Here is a 21,826-nt window from a genome sequence, read left to right on the forward strand (position 1 = left end):
AGCAACACATTTTATTTAATGTGTCTGTGAGCAAGAATCTCAGGTTTTGAGCCATGACTAGGTCACACCCTTCTTCCACAGTAGACAAGAATCCTAATTTCAAGGCCATCATTTTTTATTTCTTTGGAAGTCCCTCTTTGGGACTTCACAGAATACTCCCAAATGTTCTGGCTGTGAATAATATTTTCTCCCATCTACAGTTAAAATTTAACACATTTTCTAATATAGTCACACAAATACGGAGACAGAGAAAGATAGGAGGGGGAACCTTCTTGCACATACGTGAGATTGGCATATAACAGCATTATGTTCATGCCAAGAGCCCTGGAAGACATCTAACTCTTGGCTTGTTCTGTGTTTCCCTTCTTCTTTCCAATTTTTCATTTCCTGCCTTGCTTTTCTATAACACATTTTTGCCCCCCTTCTCCTCCCAATCCTGTGACTTCTCTTTGGGCTATAAATCCAGGATTTTCACATCATGTCTGTTCCTTGGCTTGGGGTATGTTAGTGGGCAGGCAGCAGTTTTGGTGGGAGGTGTATAGCTAAAGGCCTGCAAAGGAGACCAAAAGAAGCAGCTTCAAAAGAAAAGAGAAAGTCCTATACAGAGAGCAACAGGAGTGACAGCTCAGGAACCACAAAACAGCATGAAGGTACAGTAAGTCAGTGGAAACCTGAAGGATTGGAGCAACAGATACTTTTGGAGGGGAGATGAATTAGGCTGTAAAATAAGATTTAGTGTGGGTTTTTTTAAAGTTGGACTTTTTGTATTCTCTCCTCACTCTCAATTAAATTAATATTTGTAATGTTCTATTTCAGTGTTGTATTTTGATGAATGAAATTTGCAGTTTTAAGAAATGATGAAAGCCAGCTTCAGTAACTTTTAGGTATGATGTCTGAATGTTGTGAGCTGAGACCCAGAAAAGTGGAGTGGTTAAAGTGTTTGACTAAGATTAAAACTTTAAAGATTCATGTCTCTTTCAGCCATAAAATCTCAGTGGATAACTTTTGGTCAGTCCCTTTCTCTGGACTAGCCTACCACATGAAGTTATAGCTTTGAGGATTAAATGGAGGAAGATCTGTCTGTGAGGTGCCCTATATTATAAATATAAAATTTAACACATCAATAAAGATATCCTCCCAATGCAATGTATGGTAGATATGACAAAGATTTTCCTAAAAGATACTTGAAGAATTCTGTTCGGCCCTTGTAGGAAAGTAAAATGCAAAATGAATTTTCTTTTGATATGGCTGGCATTCCTTGTTTTCTTAAATCATAGCATTTGATTTCTCTATCATGAAGTTTATTCTTTAAACAAAGGGATGTTTACTTTCACTATCTGTAATACTATTAAGGGATTGCTTTCCAAACAAAGACACCTTGAACCACGGATTGCTTAGCTACTTTATTTTTATTCTGTAACAAAGGAAAGAAATGGTTTCCATTTCATATCCAAGATAGTGGAATTACAAGTGCTAACTGAGCAGGGTAAACCTGATCGATATCTAATTAGTATCTAATACAATTCTTTGAAGTGAACCATTTCATACAAAATGCTTTTCAAAATTCATGGGGAGAGGAGGTGAAGAAAACTGCCCCCATTTCCTACATGTGAAAAATGATGAGGAAATATTACTTTTATTATATTTATTTACTTCTTCAAGCATGTATTAGATGACACATATAAGTATAAACATAATTATGAATACATGAAATGGATATGAATAAAAGGGAACATGCAGGTATGGATATTTTTATCTCTATCATTTCTCTCTCTCTCTTTCTATATCTACAACTATTCTAACAATATTTATATATCTATATATTATCCTCCCTATCTCTCCTTACCTTCCCATTTACCTACCTCCGTACCTACCTACCTACCTACCTACCTGCATACATACATACATATCTATCTATCTGAAGGTACATGAACATAATAGAGATCAGCAAGGAGAACATCTGACTAAATTAGATCAATTAGCCCTCTGTAATTCCACTATCTTGGATATGAAGGAAAACTATTTGTTACTATACAAAATTGAGCAGAATATACATATAGTATAAATCTATTTCAAGCTATTTTGCTCTCATCAGCTAGCCATGGCTTGAAATAGGTCTATATTAGTTTATCTTGCTTTTCATTATCAGCAAAAATATGTTACATATGTAGAATATGGTTTGTCGGCTATAAAAAGTAACTGCCTTGAATGGCCTCTGGAGGGTCCGAGTGGCAAAAAGAGAGCAGTGTGCTCCCTCCCATATTTGGGTATACCAGGATTATTCAACAGAAACACACACCCACACATACCCCCCCACACACATTATTATATTTTTTATTATATATTCCCCAAAAATACAATTTACCTGGCAAATAAGCCTACCCTGCTTTTCATGCAACTAATATAATACACACACCCAAACAAGCCCTAGTTACCCCCCCCCCCTTTGGTTGCATGTGGTGGGGCCACCACTCACAGCAGAATGCCGCAAGGCTTGTTGCACCGGTTCTGCCCTTCATGGCAGGACATCACAAGGTTCATTGTGCTGGTGCCGTCACTCACACATGCAATGGCACAACACACCATGTTGCCTATTGCTGCTCATAGTGGCACTGACATGATGAGTGTCAAGGTGTGGGAGGCTTGGTTGCAGTGGTCCTAAGTTAAGTAGATAAGATATCCCCTTAAAATAAGACCAGGTGTTTTATATACAGGCACATACATACTCATACACACACACACACATACAGACAAGTGCGTATGTGTGCGTGTGTGCATGTGTGTGTTGGTTTTCTGAACTATCTAGAATATTGACTGTTGATTGCATGAAGAAAGCTTGCCGGCCATATTTTTCATGAGCCTCTGAATATTTTTATCAGGAATGAAGACTATTATCTCAGGTTCAAGTAGAATACTGTTTATTGCAGACAGCTGTTCTGTATCCACATCAAAATCAATCTCAAGGTTACCTACTTGTCATGCTTCCTGGCTCTAAATGTGAAGTGCTCAGAGGGATAGCTGGGGGACATGATGTGGCAACAGAAAGGACTTCTTCACATTTTTCATATGTGTTGCTCTTTATTTGCTTGCAAATGTTACTGCAGGTATTCAAGAGATGAGCTATGAGTGAGCAACACTATGGAACAGTGTTAACTACCCTTGGCTACTTAAAGATATGTGGACTTCAATTGGATGTGGAATTCTGAGAGTTGAGGTCCATGTGCCTTCAAGTTGCTAAGGTTGAGAAACACTGCTATATAGTTCAAAGTTACAATGGCATTGAAAAAGTGACATGCCTTTTTTCACACATATGATCTTTGCAGCATCCCCATGGTCACGTGATTTATATTTGGATGCTTGACAACTGACTCACGTTTATGACAATTGCAGTCGCTGGAGCTCATGTGATCCCCTTTTGCAACCTTATGACAAGCAAAGTCAATGGGGAAATTAGATTCACTTAACTGTATTACTAATTTAACAAGTGATTCACTTAACAAACATGGAAAGAAAAATCCTAAAGTGGGGCAAGCTTCACTTAACAAATTTCTCACTTAGCAACATAAATTGTGAGTTAAATTGTTGTCATAATTTGAGGACTACCTGTCCACTATACATCAGAGCTTCAAATAAAAGTAAACATGCAGCTTAACTATATGTAAGTTTCCACTTTCTTCCTCATTGGTTCTTCATTCAGTAAAAATACAGTGTATGTTTCCAGAAAAGCATATAGATACCTAGATGCAAATTCACAAACTTTTAAACAAAGCAGACAATAATAACAGCAGCAGGAGACCAGATTATATAAACATTTTATTTAAACAGTAAGTAACTGGGACATGGACACATTCAACAAATTGGCAAATTTATTTAAAATGTTCCTGCATTTTTTTCCTTCGATGATTTTGCCACAGGCAAAAAGAAAATTATGGGGCCAAGAAGAACAAGAGTTCCCCAAAGATTCTACCTAAACTTGTGTCTGCCATGAGAATTGTTGATAGATTTTCAAAGTTAAGGAGAAAATTAATAATGGTAGATGGACTTTAGCATTTTCTTTCTATTTCTCCCATGTTGGGAACTAACAAATATTAATTAATGTTGGATCAGACAGAAAAAATATTTTCCAGTTTTTGAATCTTAATATTTAGAGCTTCTTGTATTCTGAATATTAAGCCAATGATCATGAGCTAATGTCTCTAAATCATGTTCTCTACCAGCATCCACGTTTTTTGCTGCTTGCCTCACAATGATAAAAGCTGCATTCCAGCACCATACCGTAAGATCTTTCCCAGTGGAGCAGGCATGCAAGATTGCAACACATTTACAAAAAGGGGCAGGGTTTCTATTGCACCAGGATACCAGCTTCATCAACCTGTTTTTTTAAAATCCTTCTTCAGGCACTGCTTTGACTAATAAATATGTATGCAACTTTTCAAGTTTCAACTATAAAGTTTATGTTGTGATATATTTCCATCTCTGACAAATATTTTTTCTATCGTATATTGCTATAAAACTTTGACCATTGGAGTTCATATTATCATTATTAAAGAAGTTTGTTAGATCATCAATAAGCCTCTAAACTCAGGAAAATGTGCATTCATATTTTTCACTTCAGACAGCAAAGTCTGATTTTTACATTTTGCCATTTAATGTGAAAATAACCAAAAGGAAGGTTCAACATAAAGAAGCCCTGGGCAAACTAAACACACAGGACAGATTTCTGTTTTTATTTTTCTTGGTAAGATAATGCAAAACATATTAGGACAGTGTCTTTCCAAGCCAGAAGGAGTTGCTGGGAACTGGGCAGTATATTCTATATTATAATTAGGTTGGTCACACAGTCAGACAGTTGTTTAGACTAGATTTGGCATTTTTGTCCATCCATGAAGCAATTCCCAAGAACCTGGGATAGTAATAATGAAGGTAATGTCGCAATATGTAAGTTGCTCCATGTAAAGTTGCCTTCTGCAATTGACTGATGGGAATTATGTCAATGCTGATAGTGTTTAAGTAATGTTGCAGATGTTTTGGAATTGCACCCAAGTTTCCTATCTGTAATATTTTTGCTTTCCTTTGCCACATTCATTCTACTTCTATTTGCAGATCTTAATAGTACAATGATAATTAGACCAACAACAACAACAATAATAATATTGATCTGCAATGACTTTGGCATAAGCTAGTAAAAGTGGTCCCAATAGTTCTTGACACGCTAGGCGCAGTGCCAAAAGATCTTAGCGGACATTTGAAAGCCATCGGAATTTACAAAATCTCCATCTTTCAATTGCAAAAGGCTGCTTTACTGAGATCGGCACACATAATTCGCCACTATATCACACAGTCCTAGGTGCTTAGGAAGCGCCCGACTGGTGACGAAATACAAAGTCCAGCATGGTGATCTTGTTTGCTGTGTTGTAATGTTGAAATAATAATAATAATAATAAGATGTCTCTTTCCTCATTATGTACATAGATGACAAGTCATGCCTTTTCTTTTTTTAGCTTTCTCAGGCCTCCTCATTTTTGCCCATCTCTCTGTTCCTCCTCTTACTTCTTCAGCTGCCTACATTGCAAGGACAGGCCATCAACTCAGGTAAATGCTTTGAGATAGATTTATGGCATATACTCATTGCCCCCAGAAACGGAGTAAACATGCTGAGACATATTGTGGATTAAATAAGGGTCATTTATTGAATTAACATAAATTTAAATAAATTTGAATACGTAAAATTAAATATTTAACTTCAAAATGAACTAAGGACCTGCAGAGGCCAAAATTAATGGGGCGGAAATTCCTATCAGAAAATTCCTTGGCAACATTGGGCAAAAACTCCTTGCTGAACCAGGTGAAGGTAGCCACCTTCACCTGGATCCAAGCCACGCCCCTTCATCGTGTGGGAGGAGTTCACCCTCCAATCCCCATGGGGAATTGGATCCGGTGATTCCCATCGACATCCTCTCTCCAATCCCTGAAGTAGTTCCAACCTCTAGTTCCTGGAGAGAGGCAGTCCATCACCCTTTAAAGGATGCCCAAAGGAGCATGTACAGTCACTTCTAATTGCCCATTTCCGCCCCTAACCTGCCAAACCCCAGTGACCAAAGGGAAGCCTATACTGATATCTAAGTGCGCCGCATCCCCTAACCAATCCAGTCCGCACCGTCAGTATGGAATAGGCGAAAAAATGGCTGCCGCTAAAGGGGAGGCCACAAAAAATTCCTATTCAGCCCCAAGGCGACCTCCTTAGGACACACTGTTAATAGCGGAGGGTGGGCAGGTGTTCGCTTGAAGAGTCAGGGACAGCAAGGAGGAGGTCCTATCCGGATCGCCCTTAAATAGGGCGATCTAGGACCTCCCCCAGACCAGCAGGCAGAGCTGCCGGCAGCGTCCCCCGGCTCTGGAGGCAATTTCGGCCAGCGGTTTAAGCTGCCGGTCGTGCATTTCTCTACATGCTCATTCCATATTATGTCACCTGAAAGAAGGCAGTGACACCAGCTTTCAATAAAGTAATTTTAGCCATCTTTAGGTTGGACACAAAAGAATTCTTATCTAAGACCATGAAAATCTACTTGTCAATATAGGCAATACAGAACTTGTTATGACTTGGGGCATAAATAGAATTCTCTAAACTCCAAAGCAAGCCTCTCAAATGTCTCTTCATATATTAATTTATTTGTTGTGTCTTCAAGTCAATCTATATTAGTAACTGACTAGAAATTTCTTTCAGTTCTCTTGGCAAGGTTTCAGAAATGGTTTACCATTGTCTACTTCCTAAAGGTAAAACAAAATGACTTGCCCAAGGTCACTTTACTGGCTTTGTCCTTAAAGCAGGTTAGAATTCATGGAGTCCTGGATTTTAACCTGATGCTTTAACCCCTATACTATTAACTGAAGTTTCTTACCTCACAAGATTGTTTACTTTCCATTATCTTTAAAATAGAGTCCTTTAGAGCATGATGCACAAACTGTGCAGTTGTAGCTTTCATGTACTGTTCCATAAGTATACTTGCAAACTGGGTCTCCATTCCAGTTGAAGACTTCAGGGTTTCATGCTTGGCTTTGCATACACAAGCTTCTGTCAGGGAAAAAGGGCAGCAGCTCAGGGATTGCAGTATTGTCAGCAAATTGTACCAGTACTTGGGTTATTGGATGGGATCTATGATAATTTACCTTGTCCAACTCGCCACTGCCAACTTCCCATGAGCAAGTTGTTGTGACCAACTAGCCACAACTCACTGCAAGACAAGAGTTACATTAATATCAAATAAATTGTGGAATAGAATAATTAAAAAGGATATAAAAGTAGGGATAGAATGAAATGTAAATGAGAAAAATTAAAATACTTTTTACATTTATTTTAAATAATTAAATTGAATTGTTAAATTGTCTTGCAGCAAGTTGCCCTGTGATGCTGTGAGTTGGCTGTGGCAAGTTGTTCCACTCCTTATTTCATATAGGTTGAAAAAATACTGATGATTCCTAGATAGCACTGACACTATAGAAACTTTTCTATCTCTTTTTTGCCATTTAGTGACTTATCTAGGAGTGCATGTTATGTTTATGCATTGTCTGTCATGAACCTTCATCCGTTATACTGCCCCAGAAAATATTTGATTCCTTTAGCAATAGCAATAGTACTTAGACTTATATACTACTTCACTGGTGCTTTACAGCCCTCTCTAAGTGGTTTAACACAATCAGGATATTGTCCACAGCAATCTGAGTCCTCATTTTACTGACCTCAGAAGGATGGAAGACTGAGTCAACTGAGTCAAAGGCAAATGGCTGTCAGCAGAAATAGCCTGCAGTACTCATTCTAACCACTGTGCCATCACAGTATACCAGCTGTACAACAACCAAGATTGTTTTCTAAAGATTAGATTAGATTAGATTTATTGGATTTATATGCCGCCCCTCTCCGCAGACTCGGGGCAGACTTGTAGATTCAACTAAGAGTCTTAGAGCAATGACCATTTATACTGTCTCAGGTATATTAATGTTTTTGGCACAACGCATTTATAAAGCACCTTCTACTATTAAATAGATTGCTTGTGTTAAAAAATAAAGAAACTCTCAGGTCAAGCTTTACTCTTGATGATTCTGACTGTGAAGTTTTTTCGGCAGCATTATGAAAGTTTGTTGTTATTTTGTGGTTTTTTTAAATTTCCTAATCTAGCTAACAGATAATCATAATCCTCCTGATCCAAATACTAATCAGGGCTGACCCTACATGGCTTCTGAGATCAGCCAAGTCCATTTGTTAAAACATTTCTAGACAGATAAACTTTCACTGCCAGAGCTGCTCTTTGCTGACATTTTAAAAAACAATCTGGGCCAGCATGAATTTGCCAAGCAGACTGAGCCATTTAACAATAAATGAAGAACATCAAAACATAGTCAATGTTCAAGCAAGCACAAAAGACACAAACAAGCACTTAAATTAACTTTTCAGCTTCTGAACAGCTGTTTGCAATCAAATTGGACAGAAAAATATACCGCTTCCAGTTAGCCAGAAAGTCTCATGCTGGGAGGTCATCTGTGGCTCGCAGTTTGCCCAGCTTGGCTTACATTATTGGATTTTTTTGCCTTTTTAATAATCATCAGATCATTTTACCATACTTAAAGACAGTGTTCTGGAATATCCAAAATAGCAAGAACACTTAGACCTACTGGTATATACCACTGCATAATGCTTTACAGCCCTCTCTAAGCAGTTTACTGTCAGTATATTTCCCAAACAATCTGGATCCTCGTTTTACTCATTTTAGTTTGAGTCAGCTGATGCAAATAGTACTGCCGACAGTCAGTAGAATTAGCCTGCAACACTGCAGTCTAACCACTGCATCACCATGGATATATACAGCAGTGTTTCGTGGATGGGGTGTCTTTATCTTTACAATGTAGTATAGAGAATCTTGAAATGCACAAGAAGTATCAGATCTGTTGTCCATCTAGTCCAGAAATTGTTACTTTGAAAGCAGTGTTATGTTTTCAAGAAGAGACCTTGCTGATCATACACTGCCTATTAAATGAAGAAATGTTAAAGTGTTCAGCAGGACCTTTCTTCCATGCAGTACAAATATTAATTGACTGAGCTGTGATTGTCCTGTTCCTTTACATTTTAATCTTTTGCAGAGTTTACTTTATATGTTATAGTATAAATATCTTACTGATTGATTGACTGATTGTATTTATATGCCACTCATTCTGAAACGGACTCAGAGTGACCAACAGTCTGCATTGGTTGCCGATCAGTTTCCGATCACAATTCAAAGTGTTGGTTATGACCTATAAAGCCCTTCATGGCACCGGACCAGATTATCTCTGGGACCGCCTTCTGCTGCACGAATCCCAGTGACCAGTTAGGTCCCACAGAGTGGATCTTCTCCGGCTCCCGTCAACTAAACAATGTCGCTTGGCGGGACCCAGGAGAAGAGCCTTCTCTGTGGCAGCCCCGCCCCTCTGGAACCAACTCCCCCCAGAGATTAGAGTTGCCCCCACCCTCTTTGCCTTTCGTAAGCTACTTAAAACCCACCTCTGCCGTCAGGCATGGGGGAATTGAGATCCTCTTTCCCCCTAGGCCTTTACAATTCTATGCATGGTATGTATGTATGTATGTCTGGTTTTTATATTAATGGGTCTTTAATCGTTTTTAGTATTAGATTACTATTGTACACAGTTTTATTGTTGCTGTTAGCCGCTCCGCGTCTCCGGAGAGGGGCGGCATACAAATCCAATCAATCAATCAATCAATCAATCAATCAATAATAAATAAATTAATTAATAAAGAAATACAAAGAAATACAATGATAATAAGAGAAATAATAAAAAATACAATAATAAAACCAATAGTATAATAAAAATGACAAAAATATTTTAAAAATCATGCATACATTACAATCAATCTAGTTCTAATTCCAGGCCTGCCAGAAAAGCCAGGTCTTAACAGCTGGTTGGGAAAAGATAGTGTGAATCTCTGGGGGAAGTTGATTCCACAGGGTCAAAGCCATGGCAGAGAAGGCTCTTCCTTGAGGTTCCAGCAACCAACATTGTTTGACGGAAGGGACCTGGAGAAGGCTAACTCTGTGGGCCCTTACTGGCCGCAGTGAGGTATGAGGACAGAGGCGGTTCAGTAAATATTATTATTATTATTATTATTATTATTATTATTATTATTATTATTATTAATTAGATTTGTATGCCGTCCCTCTCTGAAGACTCGGGGTGGCTCACAACAGTAATAAAAAACAGTATAGCAATAGAACAAATCTAATAATAAAAAGATATATAAAAACCCCAACAATTAAAAACCATACAGCACATACATACCAAACATAAAATGTAAAAGCCTGGGGGAGATGTTTTAATTCCCCCATGCCTGGCGATATAGGTGGGTCTTGAGTAATTTGCAAAAGACAAGGAGGGTGGGGGCCATTCTAATCTCCGGGGGGAGATAGTCTGGTCCTGAGAAATAGCCTGGGAAATAGTCTGGTTCTGAGCCATTTAGAGCTTTAAAGGTAATAACCATCACCTTGAATTTCATTTAGGTAGGCTTGGGGCATATCTCATAATCTTTGGAAAGATCTGAAAAATTGGATGCAGACAATTCAGAAACTTTATAGGCTCAAGTTATCTAAAAGTAATAATTAACCTCCCCTGAACAAATCTAAAGCAGATCACTTATCAATTCATTCAGATAATTTCTGAATGAAAAAAACCAACAATCTAATTTTATTTTTCTGTAACAAGCCTGCATTGCACATTAAAAGTTAGCAATTTATAGCTGTCCCCAAATCTCCAAAATGAATATACATGTACTGCCTGTGACAGTAAAGACTGCATTGAAATACATATATTTATTACTCTGCTCCACAAAAAAATCAATAATGAGAATTATTTATAAAATCTATTTACATTGGGTGAATGTCAAAATGTGTCTAAATTTGGACAAATACATATATTCTGAAAGATATATACATTTTAATATGACTTTCTTTTAATAAAAAAATATTTATTTCTTGGGTTTTAAAGCTATTCTCAGAAATGTCACATTTACCCAAATAGAAGGTGACCTTGAATAAAAGAATTATGATATTTGTAAAATAATAACAGCAACAGATTTATAATTATTGTCTTGAACTATTAACGCTCTGCTTAAAGCAAAAAGGTCAACCAGAAGCCAAAGCAATGTCATATATTTGATGGTTTATTTAAATTTAAATTAATATGTTTTTCCTCCCACTGGGACAGCTCAACAATCTCAGACCTGTGGAGAAGAGTCCTTTCCACTTGACTGTGAAGACATATACGATCAAGGTTCGGAAACAGATGGGGTGTACCTTATCTTTCCAGCAGGACCCAGTGTCCCTGTTCCTGTGTACTGTGACATGACCACAGATGATGGAAAGTGGACGGTAATGAAATCCCTGGGATGGATCCAAGATGGGAAAGTGTATCCTATGGAAGCTCAAAAGATCCTAGGACTAGATTAGATTAGTAATGGTTGTTCAGTGCTAGTTTGGTGGAAGCCGATTATCTAGGTCCTCAGCAGTCAGGATTCAGGCCTGGCTACAGCATGGAAACTGCTTTGGTCGCGTTGATGGATGATCTCTGGCGAGCCCAGGATAGGGGTTTATCCTCTATCCTGCTACTTCTCGACCTCTCAGCGACTTTCGATACCATCAATCATAGTATCCTACTGCACTGGCTGGAAGGGTTGGGAGTGGGAGGCACTGTCCTTCAGTGGTTCTCCTCCTACCTCTCTGGTCGGTCGCAGTTGGTGTTAGTGGGGGGTCAGAGGTCGACCTCTAGGCTTCTCTCTTGTGGAGTGCCTCAGGGGTTGGTCCTCTCCCCCATGCTATTTAATATCTACATGAAACTGCTGGGGGAGATCATCCAAGGGCATGGGGTAAGGTATCATCAGTACACGGATGATACCGAGTTGTACATCTCCACCCCATGTCCAGTCAATGAAGCAGTGGATGTGATGTGCTGGTGCCTGCAGGCTTTTGGGGTCTGGATGGGTGTCAACAGACACAAACTCAACCCTGATAAGACAGAGTGGCTGTGGGTTTTGCCTCCCAGGGAAAATTCCATCTCTCCATCCATCACCCTGTGGGGGGAATCATTGACCCCCTCAGAGAGGGTCCACAACTTGGGCGTCCTCCTCGATTCACAGCTCACATTAGAGAACCATCTTTCAGCTGTAGCAAGGGGGGTGTTTGCCCAGGTTCGCCAGGTGCACCAGTTGCGGCCCTATCTGGACTGGGAGTCACTGCTCACAGTCATTCATGCCCTCATCACCTCGAGGCTCGACTACTGTAACGCTCTCTACATGGGACTACCTTTGAAAAGTGTTTGGAAACTTCAGATCATGCAGAATGCAGCTGCGAGAGCAATCGTGGGCTTCCCTAAATATGCCCATGTTACACCAACACTCCGCAGTCTGCATTGGTTGCCGATCAGTTTCTGGTCAGAATTCAAAGTGTTGGTTATGACCTATAAAGCCCTTCATGGCATCGGACCAGAATATCTCCGGGACCGCCTTCTGCTGCACGAATCCCAGTGACCAGTTAGGTCCCACAGAGTGGGCCTTTTCTGGGTCCCGTCAACTAAACAATGTTGTTTGGTGGGGCACAGGGGAAGAGCTTTCTCTGTGGTGGCCCTGGCCCTCTGGAACCAGCTCCCCCCAGAGATCAGAATTGCCCCCACCCTCCTTGCCTTTTGTAAGCTCCTTAAAACCCACCTCTGTCATCAGGCATGGGGGAATTGAGATATTCCTTCCCCCTAGGCCTATACAATTTATGCATGGTATGTTTGTGTGTATGTTTGGGTTTTTAATAAGGGTTTTTAGTTATTTAAAATATTTGATTTGTTATATGCTGTTTTTATTATTGTTGTTAGCCGCCCCAAGTCTACGGAAATGGGCGGCATACAAATCTAATAAATAAATAAATAAATAAGTCAGTCAGTCAGTCAGTCAGTCAGTCAGTCAGTCAGTCAGTCAGTCAGTCAGTTCTCATATCTTTTATCTTGGCCTGCTTTTTAGTTTTAGTTTCAGCATAAGTTATGGTGCTGATATTGCTTTATATAAAGCTTTAAGGAACATGTAGTATTTATATTGCAAGCATTTCCCCCCTTGGGAGTTCAAGACAATAAATATGGAATGTGTGTCATTTTATCGTCACAAACATTAAACAAAAATAATGCATTGTGCTCTAATGTCAAATGGTGCTATGACTCTCGATCTTTCCAATCCAGATACTACATTACTCTTTCTCATGGGGCCAAGATATCTGTGTCTCATGTGAATTTTTTAATTACGTAATTTGAACATCATAACCTTTAAGATTAATCATGAACACACATTCTGTGTGCTGCCTTCCTGTTTATGGATGTAGTCCACAAAAATCACAAAAGAGCACCATCCTTCTACAGATATAACCAATTCAGTACTTTTCCTTATCTTGTTAGCCAATGTAGAAGTAAGAGAATGTCCAGCATGGAAAAGTGGGATATAAAGACAAGATGTCAAGCAAGCAAATATGAATTTAAAATAGGAGGGGGCTGAATTGTGTGTATGTTTAAATCCAGGCTGTTAAGAGTAAGGCTTAACATAGTGTATGAATTATGGCTTATCCAATTACCGGTAATCATTTTTTAACATAATGTACAATCTCCTTGATTATTTCCTTTTCATGGTGTTGACAGGAATGCAGCTTCAAGGTAGCTGTTGACAAATTTATGTTAATTTAACAATTGTCTTTCCCCAAAACTCGTATAATTCACAGGTTTTCCAAAAACGCTTCAATGGATCAATCAGTTTCTTTAGGGGATGGAATGACTACAAGTTTGGCTTCGGCAAAGCAGATGGTGAATATTGGCTGGGTAAGTATGAACGGATAAAGAAATTTTCTTCTTCTCCTTCTTCTTCTTCTCCCTCTTCCTCTTCCTCTCTCTCCCTCTCCCCCTCTTCCTTCTTCTTCCCCTTCCTCTCTCTCCCTCTCCCTCCCCTCCTCCTCCTCCTCCTCCTTCTTTTCTTTCTCCTTTCCCCTCTCCTCTCTAGAGCCTCTGCCAAAAGCTCTTGCTTTTTCCCACCCTTTCTCTCACTGGCTTCTCTCCAGTCTCATAATTTTATGCATCTCTTTATCCAGACATCTCCTTTTGCCAGAAACGTTTGGAATGAAAAATGTTTGGGTTTCTCCCCTAAGCAGTTGAAACCTGGGCCAGAAAACTACATCATGAAGTGCAACTGCTCTATTTATTATGAGTCTAGGCCAGCAAACTCAGCCAAGAACTGTCTTGCTTTTCTGTCTGGCCAGCACTTTTTTGTTAACAGAATGGGGATCATCCCCAAAGGGCAGGAAAATAAATGGAGGTCTTTGGACTTCTTCCTGAAGCACCATAATGATGTGCCCACAAATAATTTTCTAATTTCCATCTGGTTTAGGACTGCAAAATATCCACCTTCTCACCCTGAAGCAGAAGTATGAGCTACGTGTGGAACTGGAGGATTTTGAGAATAATACCGCCTTTGCCAAATATGCTGACTTCTCCCTTTCCCCAAATGCAATCAGTGCAGAAGAGGATGGCTACACACTCCATGTATCTGGGTTTACTGATGGAGGGGCAGGTAAGAGACTCCAGGTTCCCAATCCTATTTGTGTACCAAATGGAGTAAGACTTAGACTCAAAATGAGGGCAGGAAAGCCTATTTACAATATGATAGTTGTGATAGCTGTCTTTTTTTTAAAGATGGAAAGCATGGTCTTGTTTCAAACTTGGTAATCAGACCTTCAGATAGGATCAATTTGGATCTGTTTATTATCATGAATGATAGGATGATGTTTGTCCTTAGCCTAGTATAAGGTCAGTCACCCCCAGTTTGCTGTCCTTCTGATATATTGGGTCTATAATTTCCAAAACTCTTCTGGGCCAGTGGTGTCCAAATATTAACATAAACTCACATGTGAGTTAACAAGATGTTTACAGCATCTTGTTTGTAACAATTTTTCTTTCTTTAAAATAGATGTTTTACACTGCTTCTTGGTATATGGGATCAGAATATATTGCAGGGAAATCAGAAGTCATTTATAAGATTTTTACAGCATATTCCGTCCAGTTTAAAACATAAGTTATGAGATGTGCATGAAAATATTCCAGTGCCAGCCATCCCTGACCAGTATACTTAGGCTCCAATGGATCTACTCTTAAATATACAAGCAATGACACTATTCCTTATTCTTACCAGTTTCATGGTCTCATTTTTACCATTATTTCACTTGATGTTCCCACCAGGTGATTCATTGTCTTATCATAGTGGCCAGAAGTTCTCCACATTTGACCGTGACCAAGATCTCTATGTGCAGAACTGTGCAGCTCTGTCATCAGGTGCTTGGTGGTTCAAGAGCTGCCATTTTTCCAACCTCAATGGCTTCTACCTTGGTGGACCACATCTGTCTTATGCCAATGGCATTAACTGGTTCCAGTGGAAAGGCTTCTACTATTCCCTCAAGAGAAGTGAGATGAAAATATCTCGTGTTTGAGATCCACAGCAGCTGGTGGCTTTTCCCATTCTTCTACTCTAGAGGCCACTTGAATATTGATGTAGACTGAACTTCCAATTATTAATGTATTTCATTACTCTGTTTTCTTACCCTTAGCATGCAGCCTGCACCAAATTATTCCTCAGCAAACACAACTTCAATAAAGATTCCTACTTCTCAGGCCCTGCATTACTGATATCCAACACAACTAGATAATTGCCAGTGCCCTATCCTAATTACCACAAATATTGTAGCCACTGATACCCCTGCTCTTCCAGGAGACCTGATGTTGGCTAGTTTCACCAAAATCAATGTCACTGGTCATGAGTCCTACCTACCATTTCAATGTTCCAAATCAAACATTACATTGGGAACATATCCAAAACAAAGCCCATCTCTTCTAAATGACTGCTCCTCTTTAGCAGCCCATCAGAAAACAAAAAAAATGGGGGAGGCTATAGAGGTTACAGCAGTGTTCCAGGCTAATCTCCCTGCCTCAATTAATAAAAAAGAGGTAAAGTGTATTGGCAGAATGGGAAGAATGGCTCATCTAAGCCGTGTTCCTGCTTTATACATTTCCCAGTCTTAGATAACAAATCCAACAAAGGATTTGTAATATTCAAAACTGCAGGGACCAGATGATTTAAGATAAAACGTCAAAGACACAAGAATAACCAGAGAAAACTCATCCAGTTGGAAGTTTCTAGCAGATGGGAACAAGTATTATAAGGTTCAGGGAAAAGGTTCCCAAAGGTGATAGCAATTATCCTGCTTTTTTAAAAAATAAATAAATGAAAGTCTGTTTTCCAAATATGGACAATTGAGAGACCAGTAGAACAATATAAAGGCTTTTAAGGCCATCCTTTCTGGCCACCTCCATACATTTATCCAATCATTAAATTGTTTCTACAGCATCGGTTTGGACAGTGACATGGCCCAAGTTCTAAAGTAAAAATGTGAAGATGAAAATCCTCCTTCTAGCCTACTCTTACATCTTGCCAAAATAGTTGTTTTGACTACAGCCTGTTCAACATCTGGATTCTGTTCTCAGCAATTAAGTTTATAGGACACCTGAGGCTACAGTACGGAAATGGGCTGAGATCCCAGAAAACCTGATGTTCTTTTGCATGTTCCAAATAAATCAGTTTGGATCTTACAAAAGCATGTTGTGGGAGAGAGTGATAAATTGGTGGTTAGACCTACAACAGTGAAAGTTTGGATCTGTAGACTGTAAAAGAGATGTAGAAAATTCAAGCCAAAATATTAAATTGATTAATTTCTTAAAAGATTATGAAAGACTATGAAAATAGTTGTATTCAAAATCTTAGAAAGGGATGTTTTCCTTTTTGGGGGTTACAATAGAATAGTTCAATGATAGTGTAGAGGAAAGAAGACTTGTAGAATCGTTAGTACTCTCCGAGCTTGATTATTTGCTTGTAGATGTTTCATTACCCAACTAGATAAAATCATCAGAAATAGCATTGAAAAATCTGCAACAAACAACCATGATCGGAAAGCACAAAGGACTCCACAGTTCCACCCTGAAGTACATATATTCTATTTGAAGGTGAACTTCCTTGAGGATGATATAAGATGCTTTGGTTTCCTAAGCGATTTCTATTTTTTAGCACATCATGCTGCTATTCAAACAGAATTGGGAACTGCATAGTTTACCCCATATTCTATAACTGAAAAGACTTTCCTTACATAACTGACAAAAATCAGTAGTGCCAATTGAATTTTATTGACTATTTGAAAAAAGATAAAAAGAGATACAGAGAGTGAACCAAATTCTGCACTTTTAGAATCTTTCTGATTTCTTGGTTTCATATTTCATCTCTTTTCCACAAAGAATAAAGGAGTTTCTTTTAATGTAATTTAAGATATGACAGCTATGCCCACTGGGAGTGAGCAAGTAGTTCCATGGCTATGTTGATTCTAGAAGCCAGCTAAGGATGGCATTCCCCATTTCCTTCCATTTTGCTTGGAATAGGTGTTAGAACTAGATTAGGATAAGTGCTAGAACAAAGATACATGTAATGAAAAAGAGTGAGCAATTAATCAAGGGTCTATCAAAGAAAGGAGGAAGAAACACAGTTTCTTTACCACTAGAGAGCATGCTGCCTTAATTTTTAGCATTACCAGCAAATCAACATTTTGATGCTGGCAAATATGACATTTTGTTGTTATTCCTTAATGGTGCTATAATAAAGATCTGACTTCTTTCAGTTTTTAGATTAGAGAAATTCTAAACCCATCCTTTGGGATATCCATGGCAAAAAAGAGGGGTGAAACAGAAGTCATAGGCTTCAGTTTTTTCCAATCCATCTGTTTACCATCTGAGAAAACGACTCCTCCCCACTCAACTTTGCAATATTCTCTAACCTCATTCTCAGTCTTCTGAGACTGAGAGTTTCCCAATATTGTTCCTCATGGTAATAATGATAATGATAATGATGATGATGATGATGATGATGATGATGATGATGATAATGATTATTATTATTATTATTAATCAATAATAATAATAATTTATTAGATTTATATGCCACCCCTCTCCACAGACTCGGGGTGGCTTACAATAATAATAATAACAATGTGCAATGTAACAAAACTAATATTTAAAGTAAAGTATCTAAAAACCCGTCATTTAAAAAGCGTACATCACAAACATACCATACGTAAAACTATATAAGCCTAGGAGAGATGTCTCAATTCCCCCATGCCTGGTGATATAGGTGGGTCTTAAGCAATTTACAAAAAATAAGGAGGGTGGGGGCAGTTGATTCCAGAGGGCCGGGGCTGCCACAGAGAGGGCTCTTCCCCTTGGGCCCACCAGATGACATTGTTTTGTCGACAGGACCCAGAGAAGGCCAACTCTGTGGGACCTTATCGGCCACTGGGATTTGTGCGTCAGAAGATGGTCTCGGAGGTATTCTGGTCCGATGCCATGTAGGGCTTTATAGGTCATTACCAACACTTCGAATTGTGACCGGAAACTGATTGGCAGCCAATGCAAGCCACGGAGTGTTGGAGAGATGTGGGCGAATCTATTTAACCCCACAATAGCTCTCGCAGCCGCATTCTGCATGATCTGAAGTTTCCGAACACTCTTCAAAGGTGGCCCCATGTAGAGGGCATTGCAATAGTCAAACCTCGAGGTGATGAGCGACTGTGAGCAATGACTCCCTGTCCAAATACTGGTGCACCAGGTGAACCTGTGCAAATGCCCTCCTCGCCACAGCCGAAAGATGATGTTCCAATGTTAGCTGTGAATCGAGGAGGACGCCCAGGTGGTGCTTAAGGAGGTTTTGGCAGTCCAAAACATTTTCCTTTCTCTGGGTGCTTGGAGAAGGAATAAACCTTTGCCAGCATTCAGAGAAAAGAGACGCTCCCTTTACTCTGGGCAGCGACCGTCCTCTACTTCTTCCTCCTCCTCTTCCCATCCAAATTCCGAGCTTTTATTTCTTTCCTAATGGGTTTGCACACATTGTTTGCTTTTACATTGATACCCATAGGAAAAATATTTCTACTTACAAACTTTTCTACTTAAGAACCTGGTCATAGAACAAATTAAGTTCTTAAGTAGAGGTACCACTGTAATTGATAAAATGTAGGTTATATTTTATGTAGACATTCACTTGGACATGTGAACATTGAAAGAAGCTCTAATTACTAAATCAGAAGCCAGGAATTATAATTACACAGCTAGGCAGAATTGTAAAATGATTTGCAAATCTCTAAAATAGGCTTAGCCCAAATTTGCCTTTAAAAAAAAGGCATCAGAAATTCTTATCTAGTCATTTTGTCATTGTTCTTCTATTTTCCATACATGCCAAGTATGTTTCCTCAGCCACAAAAGTTTGCTGGTTCTTCATATATTGAGCATTATTCCTGTAAATGTATTTCCATATATCTATTTTAGGTGCACAGAAATTCAAACTCAAAATTACGTTGTAATTAAAAACGGAGATGTGTAGTCATATTATTGTGATTCCATCTGATTTGACAAAACCATTCCAGTAAGTATCCTTTAAATTCTCAATGATGCCTGGAAGACCCTTCTGACAAATGCAGAATACTACCAATACGGAGATGCTGCACCTCCTGCTGGCCAGAGTGGATAATGCAAGGATAGAAAAATAGAAATCCTTCAATTAAAAAAAAAAGTGTACAGTATTACAAATTTGGGATAGAAAAGCAAAGCAAAAATAATTATTAATGTTCAGACTTGAATGTTAATTTGTTCAGAATTAGTAGTTTCTATAGTAATAAATATTTATTTATTTTTGAATTTCAAATTTTCAAATGACATGATTTTTCACAAAATTTCAGAATTGGAGTTTTTTTTCCATTAAGTCAATAAAATAACAATAATAGAGAGTAATGACTAAAAGAGAAAAAAGAAAAAGAAAGAATTATTTCAATGCCATAAATGTCTAGATAAAAATATAATAATAGTTTAATTAATTAGAAGAGATGAAAATATAAAATTAATGGTTAAATCAGCAATGTGGGGTTAGCATCTTTTTCCCTTTCAGAAACACTTTTTCTTTGTGTATTAAGTTCAGTTCAGTTTATTTTAGTTTAGATAATTCTCTTCTCCCATATTAATGCAATGGAGAACCAGTTAAGGTTCCAGGCTATAAACCAGGAGACTGTGAATTCTAGTACTGCTTTAGTTATAAAAGGCAGCTGCATGACCTCAGTCCCACTTACCTCGTAGGGCTGCTCTTGTGAGGAGGATTTGTTGAATATGTTTACTACCCTGAGTTGTTACTATAAAATAATAAAAGCAAGATTAAAATAAACATGTACTGTATTTTTCACTGGTCTGCAAAATGACTGATACTGATACTGTGAAAATAATTTGAATGAGGGTAATCAAGACATATTTATAGTTGTCTTGAGAGAATAAAATCAAATTAAAAACATCCTAAATCTTGACTGGAAAGAGCAAATTTTACTGCTTTTTTAATAGTTCTACAAAAATCTTCTATTTGTTATATTCTTTTTGATGAGAAACTCTCTCTCCAAGTCTCCTCCTCCTCCTAATCTTCCTGCTTTCATTCCAGGCAAGAGAATTGGTCTACCCTAAATCTTTTAGATTAAAGATTAAAATGGTGAATTTATGGCACCAAAGCTCCCTTTAGTGATAGACTGCAGCAATCCTGTCTTTTCCCCCTGCAAATTTATGCTAATAATGGGCATACAAGTAAATGGAAAAAACATGAAGAATTATAATGAAAATAATGCCTCTTGCGATACCCTGAGTTTTATTGTTTATTTGCTAGGGAATGGCATCATCCCATTGCTGCTTTTGAGATTCTCAGGAGTTCCTGAATCCCTGCAAGTTAATGAAGTTAAATGAATAGAGGGAACAATGTGCAAGAAAAGATGAACTTGAACATCAAGTTCCAATTCTGAATTTATTTATTTATTTTATTTTGTTTTTTATATGTTATTTATTTTATTTTATTTTATTTATTTTAATCCCACTCACTTCATACAGACTCTGAGCAGCTAATAATAGGAATAAATACAATAATAAAAAGTTAAAATCTAATGATAAAAATCAACAATACAATAAAACAGTAATAACATTAAAAAAAAAACATACAAATTGCAATCAACTTAATCCCAGGCCTGCCAGAAAAGACAGGTCCTAGTGGCTTTCAAGACAACTGATAGGGTCTCTGGGGGGAGTTGGTTCCAAACGGTCGGAGCCACTACAGAGAAGGCTCTTTCCTGAGGTCCTGCCAATCAACATTGTTTGGCAAACGGGACCTGGAGAAGGCCAACTCTGTGGGGCCTTGCTGGCTGCAGTGAGGTATGAGGGAGGAGGCGGTCCCATAAATAAGGAATAGCTTTTCATACTTTCTGCAACATGTTTATCTGAATGATGTCTTGAGGCAAACCTGGGTATTTTATATCCAACTCCGGTTGTCCCTATCTGGCTGACATGAGATAAATAGGAAATTAGAAATCAAATGTAAATAAGTGTACCATCAGGGGAAGAAGAAGCCAATCTGAATGTGGCTCTTTGCAGTCCCAGTGTGCTCCGACAATTGGCTGGCAGCTGTAAGAGAAGAAAAAGCATTTTCTGCACTCACCCTTCACCTAAAGCAGTCTGAGGAGCTAACTTCAAATCAGATTACAGGGTGCGTTCCAAAAGTAATGCAATTATTTTTTTAAAAAGTAATTTATTGAACAAATTTATTTATTTATTATTAGATTTGTATGCCGCCCCTCTCCGCAGACTCGGGGCAGCTCACAATACAATA

At 38.4% G+C, this 21,826-nt stretch overlaps 1 protein-coding gene across 1 annotated transcript; it reads left to right on the forward strand.

Annotated features, from left to right (window-relative positions):
- The first annotated feature begins 230 nt into the window (after positions 1-230).
- LOC139155261 (microfibril-associated glycoprotein 4-like) lies at positions 231-16,703 on the forward strand. The gene is made up of 6 exons (XM_070730371.1): positions 231-650; positions 5,502-5,592; positions 11,248-11,411; positions 13,788-13,884; positions 14,447-14,629; positions 15,295-16,703. The coding sequence occupies exons 1-6, from the start codon at positions 645-647 to the stop codon at positions 15,540-15,542; spliced, it is 789 nt and encodes a 262-aa protein (XP_070586472.1). The 5' UTR covers positions 231-644; the 3' UTR covers positions 15,543-16,703.
- The last annotated feature ends 5,123 nt before the right edge of the window (positions 16,704-21,826 follow it).

This window comes from Erythrolamprus reginae, unplaced genomic scaffold (genome assembly GCF_031021105.1).
Source record: "Erythrolamprus reginae isolate rEryReg1 unplaced genomic scaffold, rEryReg1.hap1 H_1, whole genome shotgun sequence".
NCBI classification, from domain to species: domain Eukaryota; kingdom Metazoa; phylum Chordata; class Lepidosauria; order Squamata; family Dipsadidae; genus Erythrolamprus; species Erythrolamprus reginae.

What these genes read in the sequence shown, in the direction of transcription:
- LOC139155261 (XM_070730371.1), top strand. An exon ending in AGGACAGGCCATCAACTCAG is followed by an intron (nt 5,593 to 11,247) that starts GTAAATGCTTTG and finishes CCACTGGGACAG; the next exon opens with CTCAACAATCTCAGACCTGT. An exon ending in GTTTACTGATGGAGGGGCAG is followed by an intron (nt 14,630 to 15,294) that starts GTAAGAGACTCC and finishes TGTTCCCACCAG; the next exon opens with GTGATTCATTGTCTTATCAT.